The 19,941-nt window shown below is 40.9% G+C and overlaps 1 protein-coding gene across 4 annotated transcripts in view; it reads left to right on the top strand.

The window, feature by feature from the left end:
- Nucleotides 1–19,941, top strand: part of DGKH (diacylglycerol kinase eta) — a 163,069-nt gene that overhangs the window by 68,045 nt on the left and 75,083 nt on the right. For 3 of the 4 annotated variants that reach the window (XM_033104430.1, XM_033104431.1, XM_033104432.1), the window contains 2 exons: nt 17,887–17,991; nt 18,288–18,420. In XM_033104430.1, coding sequence (XP_032960321.1) covers nt 17,887–17,991; nt 18,288–18,420 — 238 coding nt within the window. Of the gene's footprint in view, nt 1–16,606; nt 16,742–17,886; nt 17,992–18,287; nt 18,421–19,941 lie in introns of those variants that run through there. The other variant, XM_033104433.1, reaches the window with a different exon arrangement.

Raw genomic sequence — 19,941 nt, 5'->3', positions numbered from 1 at the left:
GTTATCGGTATATATTGAGTATTACAATTTTAATAGTTGTTTTTCCTTTTTTAAAATGTGTATACATTTTTTATCACCCTCTGTATATATGTATACATATATATTTTTTAATTCTCTTAAATCGGGCTAATTTTAGCCAAGGTTTGAGTTTGTGGTTTTGCAAGTATCTTCTGCAGTAAATAACAACCATGACAACAGTAAAACCTACCGACACTGAAAGATTTTCTGTGATGTTAGGTGACAGTGATGTGATGGGGAATGGAGAAGGACAATCCCAGATGCCTCACTGGCATTTTATAAACCTTCAGGTTAATGTTCATCATTAATTTACTTGTAGTTTAATTTCTACCATGACATTCTCTGTAATTGTGAACTCTATAATACGTCCTTAGTTTTTTCCAATTATTTTTTAAATCATTTTCTCTTTTATTTTCTTGATCTCTGTATGGTATTTTGAGTTTTACTTTCACTTTTACGTTTGTATCTTTAACACACCTTTGTGCTATCTGTGAATGTTCTTCCTGTATTAGACCACAGAAAAGACTTGCTTTCCCCTTGTCACGCTGGTGCCTCTGGGAGGGGATCCCAGACCTCCAGATGTTCAATCCAGGGCTCTTTCCTACCACACAGTATTCTGTTGACTGATGTTACAAACTCCTAAAAGCTTGGGAATTTTTTTTTTTCCAAGTGTGTTTTTCCAGGACCCATCAGCTCCAAGTCAAGTAGTTGTTTCCATCTAATTATGGAGGGCGCAGCTTACAGTAGCCCATGTGGGGACCGAACTGGCAACCTTACTGTAAGAGCACTGCGCTCTAACCAACTGAGCTAACCAGCCTCCCCAAAGTTTGGTAATTTTGAAGGAGAATGTGGATGAACTTTTATCTTGAGAAAATACTTCATCCTACCTATCTTTCAGAGGTGTAGTGAAGATTTATTTCCGCTTTTAACTCATACTGTGTTTCTCCAAAAACAAGACTTAGCAAGACAATCAGCTCTAGTGCACTTTCTGGAGCAAAAATTAATAAAAGACCCGGTCCTATATTATATTATATAAGACCCGGTCTTATTTTACTATATAAGACCGGGTCTTATGTTAGTTTTTGCTCCAAAAGACACGTTAGAGCTGATTGTCCGGCTAGGTCTTATTTTCAGGGAAACATGGTATTAGTAAGTGTTATTGGGAAAAGCAGTCTCTGTAATGAGTGAGTCACAATCATTCCTAGTTAGGTAGCAGTTGTTTGCTAAAGACGAGCTTTTTAATGATTTGAATGTCCTCACAATCATGTGGTATACATCGAGCTTTCAAAGCCTGCTGTTCAAATGACTGTTTTCTTGACATTTTAATGAAGGTTAAACAAATGAGTCATCATTTTAAAGAAATTATTGTATTGACCTTGTTAAAACTTCTTATGGAAGTTTATAAAGAAAGTAGCATTTTTTTTTTTCGAAGTAGAAAGAAACACAGAGGTAATTTATTTGGCTTATTTAACCACCCTTAGCATCTCTAGTGAGCTGGAAAGTGTGTGTGTGTGTAAGTCTAGTGTGTGTGAGATCTCATGGTTACTGCACATCCACGCTGGCCCCACTCAGTTGTAGGAAGCACAGATACATGTGCGAGCACTTATTTTTAGAACTCAGTGAGCACTGGAGCAAAGAGTCATTTTAGTTCAAGGGTCACTGGCCACAGCAGACGTGACTGAAGGTTGGTTGGCATTAGGTTATGATCTTTCTGATGAGGTCGTAAAAAAGTATACATAAAAACAGACCAATCAACAAAGAGAACCTACTCTTACATCATATAAGATTCTGAAAATGATGCATTTGTAGTGTAATTGAAATGAGCAGACTGTGTTTTAAAGTGTACTTTCTGTTTATGGTGTTTTCCTCCTGGCTCACTCTACATTGATCTCTTAAGAGAGATATCACATCCTGTGAGCCTAAGAAAGTGTCAGTTTACTCTTATCAATTAGTATCTCAATGTTGAGTTACAAAGGAAGTAACTGAAAGTTATTCATTTCATATCATTCGTGAATGCACATCACACAACAGGTATTTAGATAATCACCTAAATAACTCATCACTGAGATAAATAAGTTGCCTACTTTATTTGGTAATGTTTACTGTAACTACTGTGTGCCTTCTAAATGCTTTATATCTGATAAATCATCAATTCGTTATATCAGTCCAATAAGGTAGGAAGTGTTATGCTCCCCATTTACAGGAACCGGAGACATCTAATAATCCACGTAAACAGCTAGATTCTGAACCCACCTGCGCCGTCTGGTCTCAGCTGTGCTTGTGGCCACTCTGCTCTCCTGCCTCTTTCATGGGGAGTTTTAAAGGAGTGTGGTTCCGATTGTTTTGCTCTAATCGGTTTTTACGTGTTCAGTTGTCTGTTCCACTCTAAGTCAGCCACAGTCTCATGTTGCATTACCACAGTCTTTTGTGATACTGGCCGGTCATACTAAAAACCTTGAATATTATTACATTATATTTGGGGCACTATATTTGAAGTAGAAAAGTTGGCTAAGGAACACACAGAGAGTGGTAACCAGTGTTATAAAGAGGGCTGAGGATTGATTGACGTTAAAACGCACTTTTTATTTTGAAGATTTGGGGGCAATGTGACTGTCTTTTTAATATTTGAAGGATCATCATGTAAGAGAGGCAGTAGATGCGTTTTGTGTTACTGCAGCATGCAGGACAAAGACCTGTGCTTGAATTCACAGGGGGACAGTTTCAGCTCCACAGAGAGGACCGCATTGTAAGTTAAGTCACCTGAGAGAACGGCCCTTTGTGAGGTAACAGCTCTGCCCATTGTTGGGACTCTCTAGTCACCTCATTCCCTGTGAACCACAAGGGGCCTTCAAGAAAGGAGTTCTCACGCAGACTCAGGCTCAGAGAGCGGAAGTGAGTTTCTCAGGGTTGGATGGCTAGTAGCTCCGCACAGCTTGTACAGAATTTGGGGCTCTCAGCCCTTGGGGTTGGTTGGGAATAGGCAGGGAGGAGTGGGTTTAGAGTTGGCTGAGCGCCCTGCTGGTCACTTTAAACCCAGTCTCATTACAGCAAGAGCTAAGTGACGTCCTTCGCGGGTGCTGTGGGAGAGATTTCTGCATGGTGTGTGGATGTGGGAGGGGCTGAGGGGAGGTGGGGGCACAGACTGCCATCTTCACCCCTGAATCCCCGTGGCTGAGGCAGGGCCTTCACAGAGGGGAAGCACAACCGATATTTGTTAAATGAATGAAGGAGTGTGCCTTGTTGAATGAATAAATGAATGCTATTTGTAAACTCATTTTTCTTTGGGAGAAAAATGGCATTTCAAGTTTTAGCTCAGAGAACCGTTTTCTAAATTCCCCCAATGATGTTGAATTGTAACATGCCTGTAAATATTTGTATCCTTGGTGAAATCTTTATACCATGATCCAGACTGTTTTTATAGCAAAAGTAAGTCTTACAGGCCTGATCGCTGCCTGTCATTAGTTGTTGCAGTGGTCCCACATAATTGTTAGGTGCTTGATATTGGCAAAACTCATATCTTTTACATTCGAATCGGTTAAAGTAGTTTATAGCATTTTACAATGATACCACATTAATGCAATTTGAGTGGCTGTTTTGCCTTTTAAAATTGATGTACAGGTTAGATGGTTTTATACTATGAAAGCCAATTATTTATAAGTTAAGTTTGAAATTTGTATTCCTATAACTTAGACATCAGGCTTTTAGAAATGAAATATCATTGTTTCTGTGGATATATCATATTTATCTTTTCATTTAGTGATATCACCTCTTTTCCAAGAACATAATCCAGAGAAATACCTCTTAAAGCTATTATGAACTTCCTCAGACCAAAGTCCTAGGAAGTAAGAAACCAGTGGTCCTTTCGTAGCCAGACTAAAGTCTCGGGGTGGATGTAAGATATGGGTAGGAGAGAACTGTGCCTTGCTTTGTCTCCGCCTTCGCTAGTAGCCATCCAGAAATCTTTCAAATGGATTTTCCTAAATAGTCAAGAACCAGTGAGCATGTCCTTGAGTATTCTGGCAAGCCCGGAGTTCTGGGAACCGGGCTTTGTTTGCAAAATCAGACCATGGGAGCGTCAGCGCATAGATCAGTTTGGTCCAAGGGTGTGTTGTGGTGTGACTAGACCCTACCAGCAATTTGGGAGAGTGGGCTCACCATCTAAAGAACGGTGCCCTGGAGCTGCAGGCAGGGTTCCGTGTAAGTTGCTGTGCTTGGCATTTCCACGTTCTCCTCGCCTGTCCGGGTCTTCTGAAGATCCAGGACTCAGGGACGACGTTGCCAGTATCCTTCAATCTGCTGCTTCTACTACTTTTTCTCTCCCACAGGGTATGGCACAGCCCACTCCCTACACCCTCTTCCGCTTCTGGGCCTGCCCTTAGACATTCATTCATTCATTCATTCATTCAGCAAATATTTACTGAGAGCCTGCTATATGTAGCAGACATTGTACCAGCTTCTGGATATGCAGTGGTGGATAACAAGAACTGGCCTCTAAGGACTGAATTTGTAAAAAGTTTTAAAGCCTCCATGAATAGGCCCCTGTCTTTAAAGTATGTGGCCCTGAAATAGGATTCTTGGGATACAAAAACAAGGAATTGCCTCCCCAGGGGACTGGCATCTGTGCCGTCACTGGGCCCATTGCAGATTAGAAGAGAGAGGATTACAAACTCTCTTAGGGGCTTGAGGTCCAGACCCTTCCAGATTCCACAGACAGAATCCCCTGGGCCTGCTTCATCTGCTCTTCTCCACACACACGCCCCCTATGCCAGGATTTCTGGGGCCCAAATATGGTGACTGTGTAGACCTGCTTATCCCTGAGTCCAGACGCCAGGGTTTTATGCAGCTGGTTCCCTGGGAGGGCGTTCGCATTAGGCACCCTGTGGTGGCCAGTGGGAGACTGCCATCCAGGTGTGCAGCCTGGCCTGCTTTAACCTTGTGTGATGGAGGACTGACCTTCATAGTGACCTTTCTGTGCTGTCATTCCCAGTGGAGGACACGTGCGGAGCGGCCCCTGTGCTAGGGTTACTTACACATCTGCGTTTCACTCATGTGCTGCTCCTCGTACTAGGCCTTTCGCGGCTCTGTCCACATGGTCCTGAGCTGGTGCTCTGACTGGGACGGCGACCATACTTCTGTGGACTTGAACTTCTAGATCCCATCTTCTCTCCTGAGAGATTCAGCATGAACCCAGGCAACAATTGCTCAAGTGTTGAACTAGCACCCTGGTCCCACCAACCGATAGTGGCGCAGAGGCTTCTGAGCTGCAGGGGCCACCACGAAGGCTTGTCCCCTCTTGGCCAGCCTGACTGCTCCACCCGTGGAAGGACTCGGATCGACCTGGCCTTCGCTGTGGTCTTTTCCTGCCTGAGGTGCTCCATTCAAGGCCCTTTAGTCCCACGCCCATTTAGATGAGCTCTGACTTCCGAAACCCATTTGTGGTACAGAAGGAAGCCTCAAACCCTATGAAAGGTGACATCCTGTCTCCTGGAGATACCAGGAATAGGGGCCTATATGGGAACATAAACTACTGGCAATAAAACTATTTTTAAAAAACCCAGCATACATGTCTGACTATCAGAAGAAGGCCTGACAGCCTGCGGCCATTTGATTGAAGCAGCAGAACCCTGCGGAGTTTCAGCATCTTGCGAGTTCTGTGCTGACTAGATGGTGGAGTCTTGCTTTCTAAGAAGTTTGATGCTCCAGAGCTCAGGAAGCCCGACTCTTTGGTGCCCTGTTAAGAAATTGGGAAGTAGGCAGCCATGGTGCTGAAACTCTCCAGAGAATCCCAGAGATGTTTGCAAGTCTGACTAGAAAGTGGCTAGGAAAGAGATTTTCAGTTTAGTAGTTTCTGCCTTAAACATTTCTGTGGTCTCTGGACCCATTTTAAACTTCGCCAAGACCAAATCTTAGTGCATGAAGGCAAAAGTGGGTTTGTAGTTAAGGGAGACAAATTACAATCTAGTGAGCGACAGACACGGGAAGTCCAAAGCAATGTCTTTTCATTGACAACAGATAAGTTGAGTGCTATCCAGTTGGAGGTTCTTCCTTCTTTCCTTCCTCCCTTCCTCCCTTCCCCCCTCCCTTCTTTCCCTCCCTCTTTCCCTCCGTTCCTTCCCTCCCCGCTTCTTTCCTCCCCCTCTTCCCAGCTCCCTTGTTCATTGTCGTAGGATGAGACTCACTATTGGTAGCAAATCTGAAGGCTTTGGGGCAGTTCTGGTGCCCAAGTTGTGTTAGCTGATCAGGGTTTGTGAAGGACCAGCCAGCTCTCTTAGGATACTTTCAGAAGCTTCTGGTAAGCTGTGCCTACTGTTGTGGAACTCAAGGCAGAAGATGGTCTTTAAATCTTGGAGAAAAACAGATTAGTAGCAAGAAACTGGTAAACAGCCAACATCACAGAGTAGGTGTGGCTACATGACAAATGGTGCCTTGACATCAGAAGTTCATCAGGCCCCTTGCAGCAAGCCTGAGGGATGTCTTCCATTGATCCAGACGCCAGGCATGGCCAGGTGACACAGTGTGTCAGGATCAGCTGGTGGGATTCTTATTTCTGCAAGTGGGTTGCTTTTATACTTCACTAATGCTTTGTAAGATTAGCACAACACTGTGTAGTATGCACATCTGACAGTGGAAAGCTACTAGGGTTGTAACCAGAAATCACACAGGCCTGCCACTAGTGTCCAAGCAAGAGAGTGACAGTACTCTGTGCGCTGTGTGTTTGTATGTATGTTTTATGGTATCTCGTGTATAAGAGCACTGGGTTGAGTGTTTGGTCTCCGTGGTCTGATTTGTCCACAAACTTTGGCCATTTTCTTTTTCAGAATTCTGTCCATGAAGGACACTAACGATAATTAGTTTTCCTAGTTGCTCAACAGTATTATTAGAGCTGCCCTATTTGTTAGGCTCATACTGTGACAAGAGCGGTCAGGATAAAGCAGCTAACGCGTCTCACTTTGGGGACCTGTGTAAGAATGCAGAGATTGGTGTGCATGCGTACAGGGGAGCATTGTTCTGTGCATGTCGTCGGGAGTGTGTCTTTTCAAGCAGGATAGCCGGAAGTATGCCCACCAGCACGAACTCGCGTGATGACCTTCAAAACGACCTGAAAAACTTCTAAAAGATGTTCACCCGAGGTGTAACACAATATGGTCAAGATACACACTTTATAGGCTAGACTGTAAAGAAAGTTCTTTCAAGTTTTCAGATCCATCCGTGACTTCACTGCCCACATCATCCAGAATCAGCAGGACTAGTGACATGTACTGTGTGTGCAAAGACATATGGGTAAGGATATTTATTGCACAAAGATATTTATAGCAAAAGATTGGAAACAATCCAAATGTAAAAGTTAGAGATCTAGTTGAAATGAATTATGAACGACGTCACAGTGGAATGTTATGCGACCCTGAAAAAGAACGAATCAGCTCTACATAAAACAACGTGGAGTAAACCTCGAATTTTATTCAGTGGGAAAAGCCAGATGTGGAACAGTGTGCATGTATAAAATTTGACTCCGTGTGTGTGCAAACACACACGTGTTTAAACCTCAAAAGACCCCATATTTGTTGTAGATGCACAGAGACACACAGATCTCTGGAGAAATGCACACAAGCTGACAAGTATTTATTTGACTCAGGAAGAGAACTCAGTAGCTGGGGACAGGCTTAGGAGGGAGACATACTTTTCATTCTAAACACATTTTGGATTTTTGTATCACAAATGTGTATTAACTACTGAAAAATTTTAAATGCTGCATAGGAGCTCTTTCTGGAAGCTTCCCATCAGATGCGTTTGACAAGACTGGTGGATTTGGCAGGAAGCCCAATGTGGGCACTGCTGGAGACCGTGACAAGGGTACATACCAGACCGTCTGTAAGATGAGGGAAGGAAAGGATGGGTGAGAGAGCTTGTGGGAAAGACTGGAAGGCTCTGGCCAAAGGGAATGGAGAAGGGAGAGGAGGAAACTAACAGAGTTGTTGAAATAGGGAAGATTGGTGCATAATGATGCCCTTTAATTAAGGGTGGAAATGCGAATGAAAGCAGGTTTGTGGGGAGTGAAATGAAGACATTGTGAACTGGACATTGTGAATTTGAAATGATGGTGAGATATCCTGGGGACGTCTGGGGGCAATTGAGAGATGCTTTAAAAACGATTAAAATGGCTTGGAGTACTTTTTTAGTATCATTTTCATGGCTCTTTTAAAATTTCAGCATCGTTAAATATCTTCTCTGTTCCTTCAGTGTGATGATGGTGTAATGGAAAAATTAGGTTTCAGAAATGTTTTAGTTTTGTGGTGACCGGTGCAAAGAAGATAATTGTTTTGTTTTGAAATTTCCCATTACAGATGTGCCCTGTACAAAGCAATTTACGGTTATCAACCAGAAGAGCTGGTGTCAGGGGAATGCGGCTAATGCATTGTTCCCGTCCCCGGTACAGTCTGCAACTACTAAATGAAAGGCAAAACTTTTAATGTGTCCATTAACTAATACTCACTGCCAATTTACAGTGGAAGTGTGTGTGACAGCCTACATAAATAATTTCTGAAATCACCGTGGTCCTTGTTATTACAGTTAATACTAAAAAACCTCCCAGTTTCCCATGTACAACGTAATATTTCAAATACAGTGCTATATACGATTGCATATGTTGTCAATATTTTGTAATCCAAAGGTGCCTGGTTTACAATAAATGAAATCATCATTACTGTAGTAAATTAAATTATTATTATTATTATTAATTTTACCAATACCTTTGCATTTCCTTTCTTACTTACTTTTAAAGAATGTACAAGTTTTTAGAGGATTGCGATATGACTGTACAGTAACCCTGATTATTTTTAAGGGGAGAAAAAGCAGCACATGCAGCATTTTCTGCCTGTTTTTCAAGGATGATGTCAGTTTGCAAACTATGTAGAATTATGTAGCTGATTTGTGTGGCCTGCCTTTCAGTTTTGAATTCTTTGACTTATCTTTGGTAGCTGTGAAATACGCTTGCTTTATATTGTCAGTCTAAGTGTTAATTGATTTTGGTCTGGCTTAGGATTGCTGATCAGTAATTTTTAGATTTTTTTTTAACCAATTTTCATGAACTAAGTATTATTTTTAGTAATAAGATACAGTTATACCTATTATTATATAGCTTCATTCTTTTGAGAATTTTTCCAGGAAATGTTATTTTGTTATTGCTAATCTGATGCTTTCTATATGTCCATTCTTTTATTTTCTGTGGACGTAATTGCTTGGATGACAGGTGAGTTTTTAGAGTGACCTCTGTCCAGTCCCAGCACAGGGTTGCGGTACACTTCAGGCAGGGTCCAGGACCCACAAGAAGGCAGCGGGATGCAGGCCCTGCTCGTCTGGCATCACAGGGGAGAGAGGTGGGGATGTGAAGCTAGAAGAGCTGACTGTCCCCTCTGGTTCTCCTACTTCCCAAGTTTGCAATTTTAAACAAATTCAATGTCTTGTCATGTCTCGTGCAGGCCAGCTATATGGAAGATAAATGAGATAATACATGTGACCACATAGACAGCAAAGCACTGTGAAAATGTAAGGTGTGCAGGAGTAAGCCTTCTGTTCACGAACATAGGAGTCCCGCAGTGTCCTGTTTTTAATGAATTGTTAGTTCCTTTGAAGAAAAACTGTTTGTATCTGTGCATCCTAATTGAAATCACGAATATAATAAGAAAATAGATTACAGGTGTATTTGATTTGCCAGTTCTTGACTACAATATCAAAAGTCATAATTATGTCTTTGTTTCTTTTCTGGGCATGGTAGGCTGACTAATGAACCCCAGTGACGGTTATGTCTAATGCCTGTAACCGTGACTGTCACTTTATATGACAAAAGGGACTTTGTAGCAGTGATTACGTCACGGGCCTGGAGATGAGGTTAGCCTGGAATATCTGGGGTGGGCCCAGTGTGATTGATTCCTGGGTCCTTGTCACAGGGAGGCGAGAGGAATTCCAGTCAGAGAGGATGACTATGGAAGCAGAAGGCTGCAGTGAGGGCGGCAGGGGCTGTGAGCCAGGAAGTGCAGGCGGCTTCCAGAAGCTGAGAAAGCACGGAGACGGATTCTCCCCTACAACCTCCAGGAGGAACGCGGCCCTCCAGACACCTTGATGTTAAACTTCTGACCGTCACAACTGTGAGACAACCGTTTGTTATGGCAGCAATAGGAAACTAATGTAAGGAGAACTGACTGGACATGAATATCCATAGTTTGAACTGTAAGAGACGTTTAAGTATTTGAAGTATTAAGAGACTTCAGGACTTTTAATACTGACTTGGATCCAAACTGTGTTAGTCTTCAAAGAAACAGTGGTTTATTATCATGAGTATAAATGATGGAGCACCCCAACAAGTAACCCTGAAAGCCTTGTCTGGGTAGATTTTCCAAGAGCTTTGTAGTGTTGTTTTTCTAGGGAGAGGAGGGCAGAGAGCAGAGTCTGCGGGGGTGGCGGAGGAGCTGTTTACACAGTTCCACTGTGTCTTCCTACCTTTGTTTCTCTGGTGAGCTGGGGGCTTCTGGGAAATGACAATTAGGATCATTACTCGGAAGCAAAGCTTTAAAACAAGATAGTAGCTCCAGGAAGGTGTTAAATAGACTGCTTTCTGTCACCGTTTTAAACTATAAATTTTATAATGTTGAATTCACCTGCTGATTTGAAAAGTGTTTGGATTGGATTCTGCCAACCTACGTGTCTTTATTTTATTGTGTTGTTAAACTTATTAATATTTAATATTGTTTATCAAATAGTAGTCGGTAAAATTGTGATTTAGAGTATTTTGTTTTATTTACTTTATTTTTTAAACATTTTTATTAACATATAGCTAACATACAATATTAGGTTAGTTTCAGGTATACATCTTAGTTATTCAACAGTGTAGAGTATTTTCGATTTTTAAATTTAAATACAGGACAGATTTGCTTTTTAGAATGTGAGATCCTCTGGAAATACTGTGTACATAGTGAGAATGTATAGTTTGAGTTTTGAACTAAATAATACATGCATATGATCTAGAACTTCTCCTTAGGCTGGAAAATCAGCAGCACTGGGGCGGACTTCCTCGAGTCCGTGACTAATGCCTCCTCTTTATTTTGAGAGCCTGTGGGGACGTTTGACACTTCCTAGTCTACCGTACACCAGTGCCCGCTAAGGTCAGTAGGGATTATTCAGCTAAAATGACTCATCAATTAGAAGGATGACCAGTCAGCCAAAACCAAAAGTGTGGAATGACTTTGAAAGATCCTCTTTGACTCGCAGTGAAGGGTTGTATGTGTGTTTGTGTATAAATCTAAACATGGCTCCAAACAGACACCTGAGAAGATTTTTGGATCATTTTGAAAAGAGTCTAGGGGACACATTAGTTCAACTACCAAGCAAAAAGACTTGGGATCGGGCTGTGCCTACAAAGTGGAGTTTCCTCATACATGTCACCTGCAGGGTGATAATGAGGTTTTGCTCGTGTGTAAATTACCGGTCGACCTCAGGCTTATCACTAGTCTATTATTACATCTTTATACGTTACGTGGCATTGTGGGATTTGTGTTTCAGGTTTCATGGAAGTCCCCCTCTGTCTCCGTGAGCACTTCATGCAGATCCCACAGTGTTTACAGCTGGAAAATGTATATTCATGGTATTGCTTCATTATGATAAGGTCTCCTCCTAACCTAAGCCTGTGCTACGTTGTTGATTTAAATTACACTGCCTGTTGAAAATGCCTGTGGAACTTTCTTTGGTCTTGCTGCCAGAAATACATTTCCTGTGGCATTGTACTTATTTTAGTCTTCTGTTAAAATTCAAGCACCCTTGGGAGAAAATATGCATTAAACCTTTATCATCAGTTAATACCTCAGGGATAAAAATGACTTTTTAGGTCAGTAGTTGTCATCTTAGGAAACAGATGGTGCTTGAGGCAACTGGATGATAAAATAGGGAAATATCGACCCTGGAAGGTAAAGGAGTCAGAGAGTCTGCATAGGACCTGCCAGCTCAACCACCTGCGGGGCCCAGGGGAATGTAAGTGTAGGACGTCGCCACCTGAAGAAAACAGCGTGAAGCTGCTTGTTCTGTGAGTGAGCAAAGCACCTGTCTGATGGGATGGGTTTTAATTTTGTCCTGCTGTGGTGGTTTTATAACACAGCACTCCAGGGTTCACACGGGATGGCCAAACAAATACATCGGAGACCATCGTTTTGTGACTGTGTTGCAGCACATGGGCTGCTGTAGGTGGTAGGCTAGTTCAGACTGGTCCCACACAAAGGAATACTGTTAGGGCCCAGGGAGGACCCTGAACACCTGGGAGCAGAAAGGTGCTGGAAAGGAAGATAGGGAGCCGTAAAGATTAAGAGCCCTTTCTTACATCATTGAGACAAGATCCCACCTTTACTGCTGGGAAAGTTGGGTGCTTCTACTACCCTCCGTTGTTGATAAACAGGGGTGCATCAGAACCCCCTGGGTAGCCTTGTCAAACTACAGGTTGCATCTGAAATTAGCCATGCGTGCCCCCAACTGAGGTTTTGATTCGCCAAGTCTGGTTTGGAGCAGGGGTGGATGTTTCGGAAAAACTCTTGGCTTGATGTCAGGTGCACTCATACGAGCAGCTGCGCTCTTAGGTGTAGAAGTCCCCAGTGTACTCTTTGAAATATGGGAGTATTTCTACTCTCAAAATAGTCACTTAAGATGCATGACTACGTTGCAGTTTGGCACATTTAAGATGTCAAAGTGATTTATTTCATTCCATAAAGGAAGAAGGAACAAAAAGCAACATACGTAATTTATGAGTTGGATATAGGTTTTGTGGGGAAGGATGGAAGAGGTATATTAAGACTGAGCAGTTGGCAACTGAAGATACAGCAAGCCTAGAATTAAAGAGACATCAGTATACCTGATTCAACTTTAACAAAAGCCTAATTATGTCCCTTCCGTTATAATAAATAGGGACAATAAAAAAATTATTATAGCACAACTAAACTTTCTGTTTATCCTGCTTTCCTTGAAAGGCTTCTCACTGCATATGAATTTTTATTTCAGTCATGGCAGTTCAGGATTAAATACTAAAGATAACAACACTTTCTTTAGTATTTAATCCTGAACTGCCATGACTGAAATAAAAATTCATATGCACTGAGCAGCCTTTCGAGGCAAGACTGCCGTAGGGCACAGGTGATCAGTCCTGAGGAACTGTAGATTAGAAATAAGAATTTCCTCACAGAAAAAGATGTTGGATGTTTAAAATTACCAGAGAAGATTGCGGGGTTTCCTTCATTGCAGAATCAAAAAGCTAAGTTAAAATGAGAAGCCGTTTATCTTGAATGGTTTAGGCGTCATACCTACTAGAGATGGCGTGTTGCGCTCCCTGTGCTGTGGGAGTCTGATGCTCTTAGGTAAGCCTGTTACCAACGTCTCATGTTCCTGCTTTGGAGAAGGTTAGGTGCAGTGCCATTAAGGGGGAACAATGACTCCTGATTTGTTTGTTGATATTTTCCTAATATTGTCTAGGAAGTAGGTCGTTACCATTGTGCCTATTTTGGTGGTTTGCTAGTCAGTGACTATTTTGTTGGAAAAATGTCTCCATTTCTGACTTAAGCTCATGTTATTTTTGTCTCTGGACCACACTTACACAAAAAAGACATACACTGCAGAAGAAGTCTGTAAACACATACTGAATTTCCGTCAGCGCTAGGAAGAATTGTGATACATACTACCACGACTGAGCTTTGGCTTTGTAACGACACTTAGCCAAACGAATTCTTTACTTGGGTTGTGTCATAACCCACACCAGTGTGTGCAGAGCTGTGAATTACTGTTGGGATGCCTGCGTGTGCGAGACCGAGGCTCGGAGAGCCGCGGAGACCTGTCCACAGGTAAGGAAGGATGCTTTTGGCATTCAGGCTGGGGCAGAGTGACCCCAGCCTTGGGGCTCTGAATCACTCAGCTGTTACATTGATGGTTCCCAACTGTGAATTTACAGATTAGCAGTTCCCTGTAATTTACTTCTAGGCAGAAACCTCTCTCATTGTTCAAGTTCTAACAGTGTCATGGGGAACAATAAAATACCTGAAGAACACTGGTTAGCAAACTTGGCTGCACTTTGAAGTCACCTGGGAGTTGGAAAAAAACAACAATAGCTGGCAGGTGGGTCCCACCCTCATGTGCTTTGAGTTCATTGGGAGAGCGTGTGGCCCAGACGCTGGGATTTTTGAAAATCTGCCAGATGATTCTAATGTGCAGCAGAGTTCGAGAACTCCTGCTTTGGAACAGTGCAAATTTTTAAATTGTAAATGTCCATCCTTCTGTTAGTAAAAAATAATAATAATAATAATAATAATAATAATAATGAGGTTTTTACGATAGAAATACTACATATTTGTTTTAGAAACTGCAGACACACCAATACAAAAATTATAATAAAAATTATCTGTAATTCCTTCACTAAACGATAATCCGCATAGGATTTGGCTGGGTCTTTTTCTCCGGTGCGTATTTATGTATTTAAAGTCTTAACCATAGTGTTACTCCTCTGTAGCATTTTATGTAGTTCATGCCGAGTCGTCTTCTGTGCCAGGTTGTATCTCTCATGTGGTCACGTGCTTCACCAGACTGGGAAATGATTGTTGTGCACTTATAATAAATACTGTTGTTGATTAACCCTTACAGGCTAGTAACTCTCACAATGGGGCAACACCTCTAATGAAGAGTTTGTGTATTATCTGAGGTAGCATTCACGAAAACAAGCCGATCAGATGTCTCTCCTTCGTCTTCTGACTTGCAGGACACTTTTTCAGACAAGTGAACCTTGGTTTGCTTCCTTGTGTTCTTCCTAGATTATTAAGGCAAAGACCATATGGTTTGCACCCCTGGGCTCTGGCATGCAGCACACGCTCGGTCAGTGCTGGGGTGCATGGACAGACAGACAGACAGATGTGTCCTGGAGTCTCAGCTGGGAGTGGTGGTTAGAGCTTGAAAAAACTAATTACTGAAGTAAGTTCAGATGTGCCTGAAAAAAAATTACTTGGAGATGTTGCAGTAGTGGGCAGAGACGATGAGAGGGGCTGAGGTAAGGACGGGCTAGGGGACATGTTAGCTGCAGATTCTTCAAGAAATGCACAAAGCCGTCTAGCTCCAGGAACATCCTAGCCTTGTCCGCCAGCAGGCTCAGTCTTTCCTGGGAATAGGCCCCCTCCCCGCATCCTCTCTGTCCTTCCGACTCTCCACCCTGCTCGTCAGAATAGAGAGGCTAAGTCGGATATGCTTTCAGAGTAAGAACCAAATCGTTTTCACCGCTTGCAGATGTTTTCCTGGTAAAGATTTGGCTGAGAAACCAGTGTGGTGTAATGGGGTTCCATGAGGGTACAACCAGAGCCTGTCAGTTCACACCTGTCATTCCCTGTCCTCCAAAGGTTGGGCTTAGGGAAAAATTTAAATACCAGGTGGGGAGAGGGCTCTGTGTTGAAGGCCTGATGAGGGATTACCTTAGAGGGGAAAGGGTCAGTCTGGGAGACGCTGCAGGTTTGCTGGGCAGCCTTGTTTTCAGTTCAGCACAGACAGCTCTGGGCTGCTCGCAGAGGTGTTTTTGGTGGTGCAGCCGCAAAGCCAGACATCTCTGCATCGCATGATTTATGAAGGATCTTATTTTTCATACCCACTTTTTAAAATGTAACTTTATAATCAGTACATTTCCTAAATCAAAATTATTTATAATTGCTTTTTTGGCTTTTAATTTCAGTTTTTAAAAAATGTGTTACAATCTTTTCTTGCTCATGATTGTCCATTTTAAACAAATTTTTATTAAAAAGGAGAGATTATAAATGTATACATTTTATGTCATCTGTGTGTAAGATAAATGCATGATTTATATTGCTGAAATCCTTTAGAACTGAGGCATTATGTAGTTCCAAAAGTGACAAGAAAAATGAGAAACTATTTTTCTATCCTTCTTTCTCCCTTTTTATTGAATTCTTGGTGAATTTTAAGGAATAGAAAGGCATTAAATATAGTTAGAACCATCAGACATCTTGCTTTACTTAGAATTAAACAAAAACCAAAAAGAGTAAAATAGCAAACCTGATTTATTTATCTGAATAATATTTGTCTCACTATAACATCATAATGAAAGACAGGGAATCCTTACATTTACGTCATGCAGTATAGCTGAATGAATAAATGGATGAATGGATGGATGTATGGATGATGGATGGATGGATGGATGGATGGATGGATGGATGGATGGAATGCTAGAGGTGATATTTCTTCAGGTAAAAAGAAGATGTGTTCAGTCCAGTGAAACTTGGAGATTTCTAGAGTGCTGTGCCAGTTGTCAAAGACCAGGAGTGTATTAGGATTTAATGGTATCTCTTTTTTGCATTTGATGAGATGTCCCAGAAAAACATTTTGAAGAAATAAAGCATCCATTTGGCTCCTAAGTAATGAGAGAGGCACTGCCCTCTACATTAACTATTTATTCATGAAGAGAAGAGACCAACTGCTAATAAGCTTTATGCAAAGAGGGCAGGGGAAAACAGAAGGAAATGTAAAGGGCTGGCTCTGTTCAATTTCATGTGCCATTAACAAGCACCCACAGCCGAAGGGCTGGCGCGTCCTCCCTGTGATTCTGGCCGGCTGTATTTAAGTACCAGTGGCTGTCAGATGTATCAAAGGTCTCTTGGTTAAGGAAGACTTGTGTGGCCTTAAACTAATGACAAATGAGAGGAGGCAGTGACTGGTGAGTAGCTAAGATTCGGCTGATCTCTATAGCTTTGAATAATGGATTTATTTTCTAAGAAAAGCAGTAGTGATTGAGGCTTACTAGTTTACTCCTTTTGGGAAGGGTTCCTTTTTTTTTTTTTAAGATGATTATTGCTTTTTCATGACTTGCGAAATCTGCTCTATAATGCAACATGTAGGTTATCACTTGATCAAATGGCATTTCATCTGAGAAAATGTATTTGCTATATAAATAAGTATGTAATTTATGATTTGGAAATCGTTTGGGGTGGGGACGTAACATTCTGCTCTTCTTCCACAAGTAAGTAAACAGTTCCTTCGTTGCAGTAAATGCTCAGGACTTAGCAACTTAAAGATTACAACCAGAATATTGTATTCGTATAAAAAATAGGGCTTCTTCCCGGTCATTCCAGAATCTTACTTTGAATTACCTTTGGTGCTATAACAGCATGAAGTTTTCATACTTTTGCTTTATGATCCTTAATGTAATTTTGCCTTCTTTAGTGACGTGAAAAAAGATGAAGGTCACAATTATTTTTTTCCCTTAAAGCCAAATAAATGAGTCTTACGCTAATTCTTCCTCCTTCTCTCACTAAAAAGTGGTACAGTGGAATTCTATGGGAAACAATCCTTCAGGTAAATGCTATTGAAACAGGAATGGAAATGCATAAATATTTAATAACAATGTTCTTAATACCATTGTAAACCAATTATAAAACCATTTAATAGTTCGTTTGATTTTCAATTTTTTAAAAAATTTCCATATTGATAGCTTTGTATTAATTCTAAGCTTACTATGAATTACTTTTGAAATATATTTAAAATCAATTTTCAAGATACCTTTTATGAAATAAGAATACATTGTCTATTTGGGTTTGCAGGCATACAGGGCTAAAAAGCCTGATAAGCGATGAGATAAAAAAACAAGAAAAGCTTCCTTAGAATTTTTCTTTCATAGACCACATTGCATCATACTCGTTGTCAGATAAATAAACTCATTTACGTTACAGAGACTCTTATTTTCTTCCTCAAGGAAACAAGGACTCAGAGACTAGAAATGAAAATACCATGTAAGATATTAGGTTTTGCAATCCTCTCTCTTGTTGGTTATTAACAATCATTAGATTAAATTCTCCCTTTCAGATAATCACTCCATTCAGAAGACTAATGCTATGTGCTGAGAACAGAAAGGAGATGGAGGACTGGATCAGCTCCCTGAAGTCTGTACAGACCAGAGAACCTTATGAGGCAAAGTACCATTTCTTCTGTCTTCTCCTGTTCTTAGAGAATCAATAAATGTTAACCAAAGAGTTAAAGCTGTATTCTGCAAAAACAAGTATGTCTGGATTCATTCAGCAACTTGTTTAAACCTAATACCGACTTTTTTATTTTATTTTATTTACTTATTTATTTTTACTTAAAGTGTTTTAGTTTTATAAATTACGGATTTGAAATTTTAATCCTAACCGCCTGCATTCCAAATGTTCAGCGTCTGCTGCCTCGTCCTCTTGTTTGGCAAATCTGTGCTAACGTCTCGTTTCCAGGTGGCCCAGTTCAACGTGGAACATTTCTCAGGGACGCACAACTGGTATGCCTGCTCCCATGCCCGACCCACTTTCTGCAACGTGTGCCGAGAGAGTCTTTCTGGAGTCACGTCCCATGGCCTGTCCTGCGAAGGTACTGGGGCGTCGCGCATGTCTGTGTTGTCCCTCGGCGTTGAGCATATAGTAAACACGCTGCCGCCGCCGGTCCTTTGGAGAAGTGAGCGCAGGAAAGGGGCCGCTGGAAAGCATTTCCCCAGGGTGGAAGCAGGCGCCGGGAGCATCTCTGCAGGAACATTGTGTTTACCTTGCATTGTAGTTTCCAGTGGAGCTCTGCACACCTAGGACTGTCTCTGGAAATACGTTGGCTCAGGAAATGATCACCTAAAATCATTTGAAAGGAAGTGTAAATCAAAATGTAGCTTTTCACTCCTGAAGAACTAGTAACTAGGAATAAAAGAATTCTTTAGACTTTGTGTATCATTCTCTTTTTCTAGTATTCTTTTTCCGTTCTGATGGAGAACAAAACTTTCTGCAAGGACAGTGTATATACTCTTTGGCAGAATTTCTGATTGTTACTTACATTCCATTGTTTTAAATGTTTTCTATTATTTCATTTACGTTTAATTTAAACTGATACCATCCTTTTCAATTTCTTTAAAGTTTTCTAAAAAATAAGGAAGGCCTATGCTGCAGTTTTTATTACAGGATTTGTGGGTTATTTTTAAATCTAAGAGCAGTGACCACTTAAAGGAAGTACATTAATAATTGCCAAAGAGAAAACTCATGACTTCTTTAGATTTACTTAATTTCATGCCTCAGTGGTCATACTTTTTGGTGTACTACTTTTTGGACTATATATAATACTATTACTAGCTTTTTTCTCTGATACAGAAAATTCTTAAGTAATTTTGGATATGACTTTATTATGATTAAATAAAATAGAAATAGAGCCACAGTTTTCATTTCCTTTATATGATAAGATCTGAGATGTGTCCTTATTTCAGCTGCTTAATATGGTATAGCACAGTAGTAAGAACAGAGCTCTGCACTTACACCCTCTGGGTTCCACTCCCACTTCCAGCATCACAAACTGTGACCAGCAGAAGTAGTTTAACTCTGTCAGACTTTCATTTCCTCATCTGTAAAATGGGCATAAAAGTCATTTACAGCTCACAGAACACTATGGAAATTAGATGAGAGAATGCGTACAATAAAACCACTTTTCTAGCCAAATACATTGTCGAAATTTTAACTGTGTTCTCTAAGAAATTTATCAAGTAAATTGCATCATAGCCTAATGCATTAAAATTCATGGAAATGAACATTTGGAGGAGGCATTAAACGTTTTTTAGATTTAAAGAATGATTCCAAACAAAGATATTATTGGCCTTTATGACTTGAATAATAATCTTAAAGGAGTTCTATAGCTCTGAGTAACTCCTGCCAGGTCTGTAATATTATGTGGTATTTTTTATCTTAACCACTGTTGAACATATAAAGATTCAATGTGATAAAGACTGAATGACTATTGCAATAAGAAACATCATAATTTTGTTACATGTCAGTATATTTTTTAAGTCCTGGAATTTTAAAATAATGGCTTTACAGGTCAGGGAAAACTGCTTTATTTCAGAATAATTTGGAGAAATTTATT

This window comes from Rhinolophus ferrumequinum, chromosome 4 (assembly GCF_004115265.2).
Source record: "Rhinolophus ferrumequinum isolate MPI-CBG mRhiFer1 chromosome 4, mRhiFer1_v1.p, whole genome shotgun sequence".
Lineage (NCBI taxonomy): Eukaryota > Metazoa > Chordata > Mammalia > Chiroptera > Rhinolophidae > Rhinolophus > Rhinolophus ferrumequinum.
The sequence above is the reverse complement of the archived record's forward strand: the minus strand, read 5'-3'. Positions and strand labels throughout refer to the sequence as shown.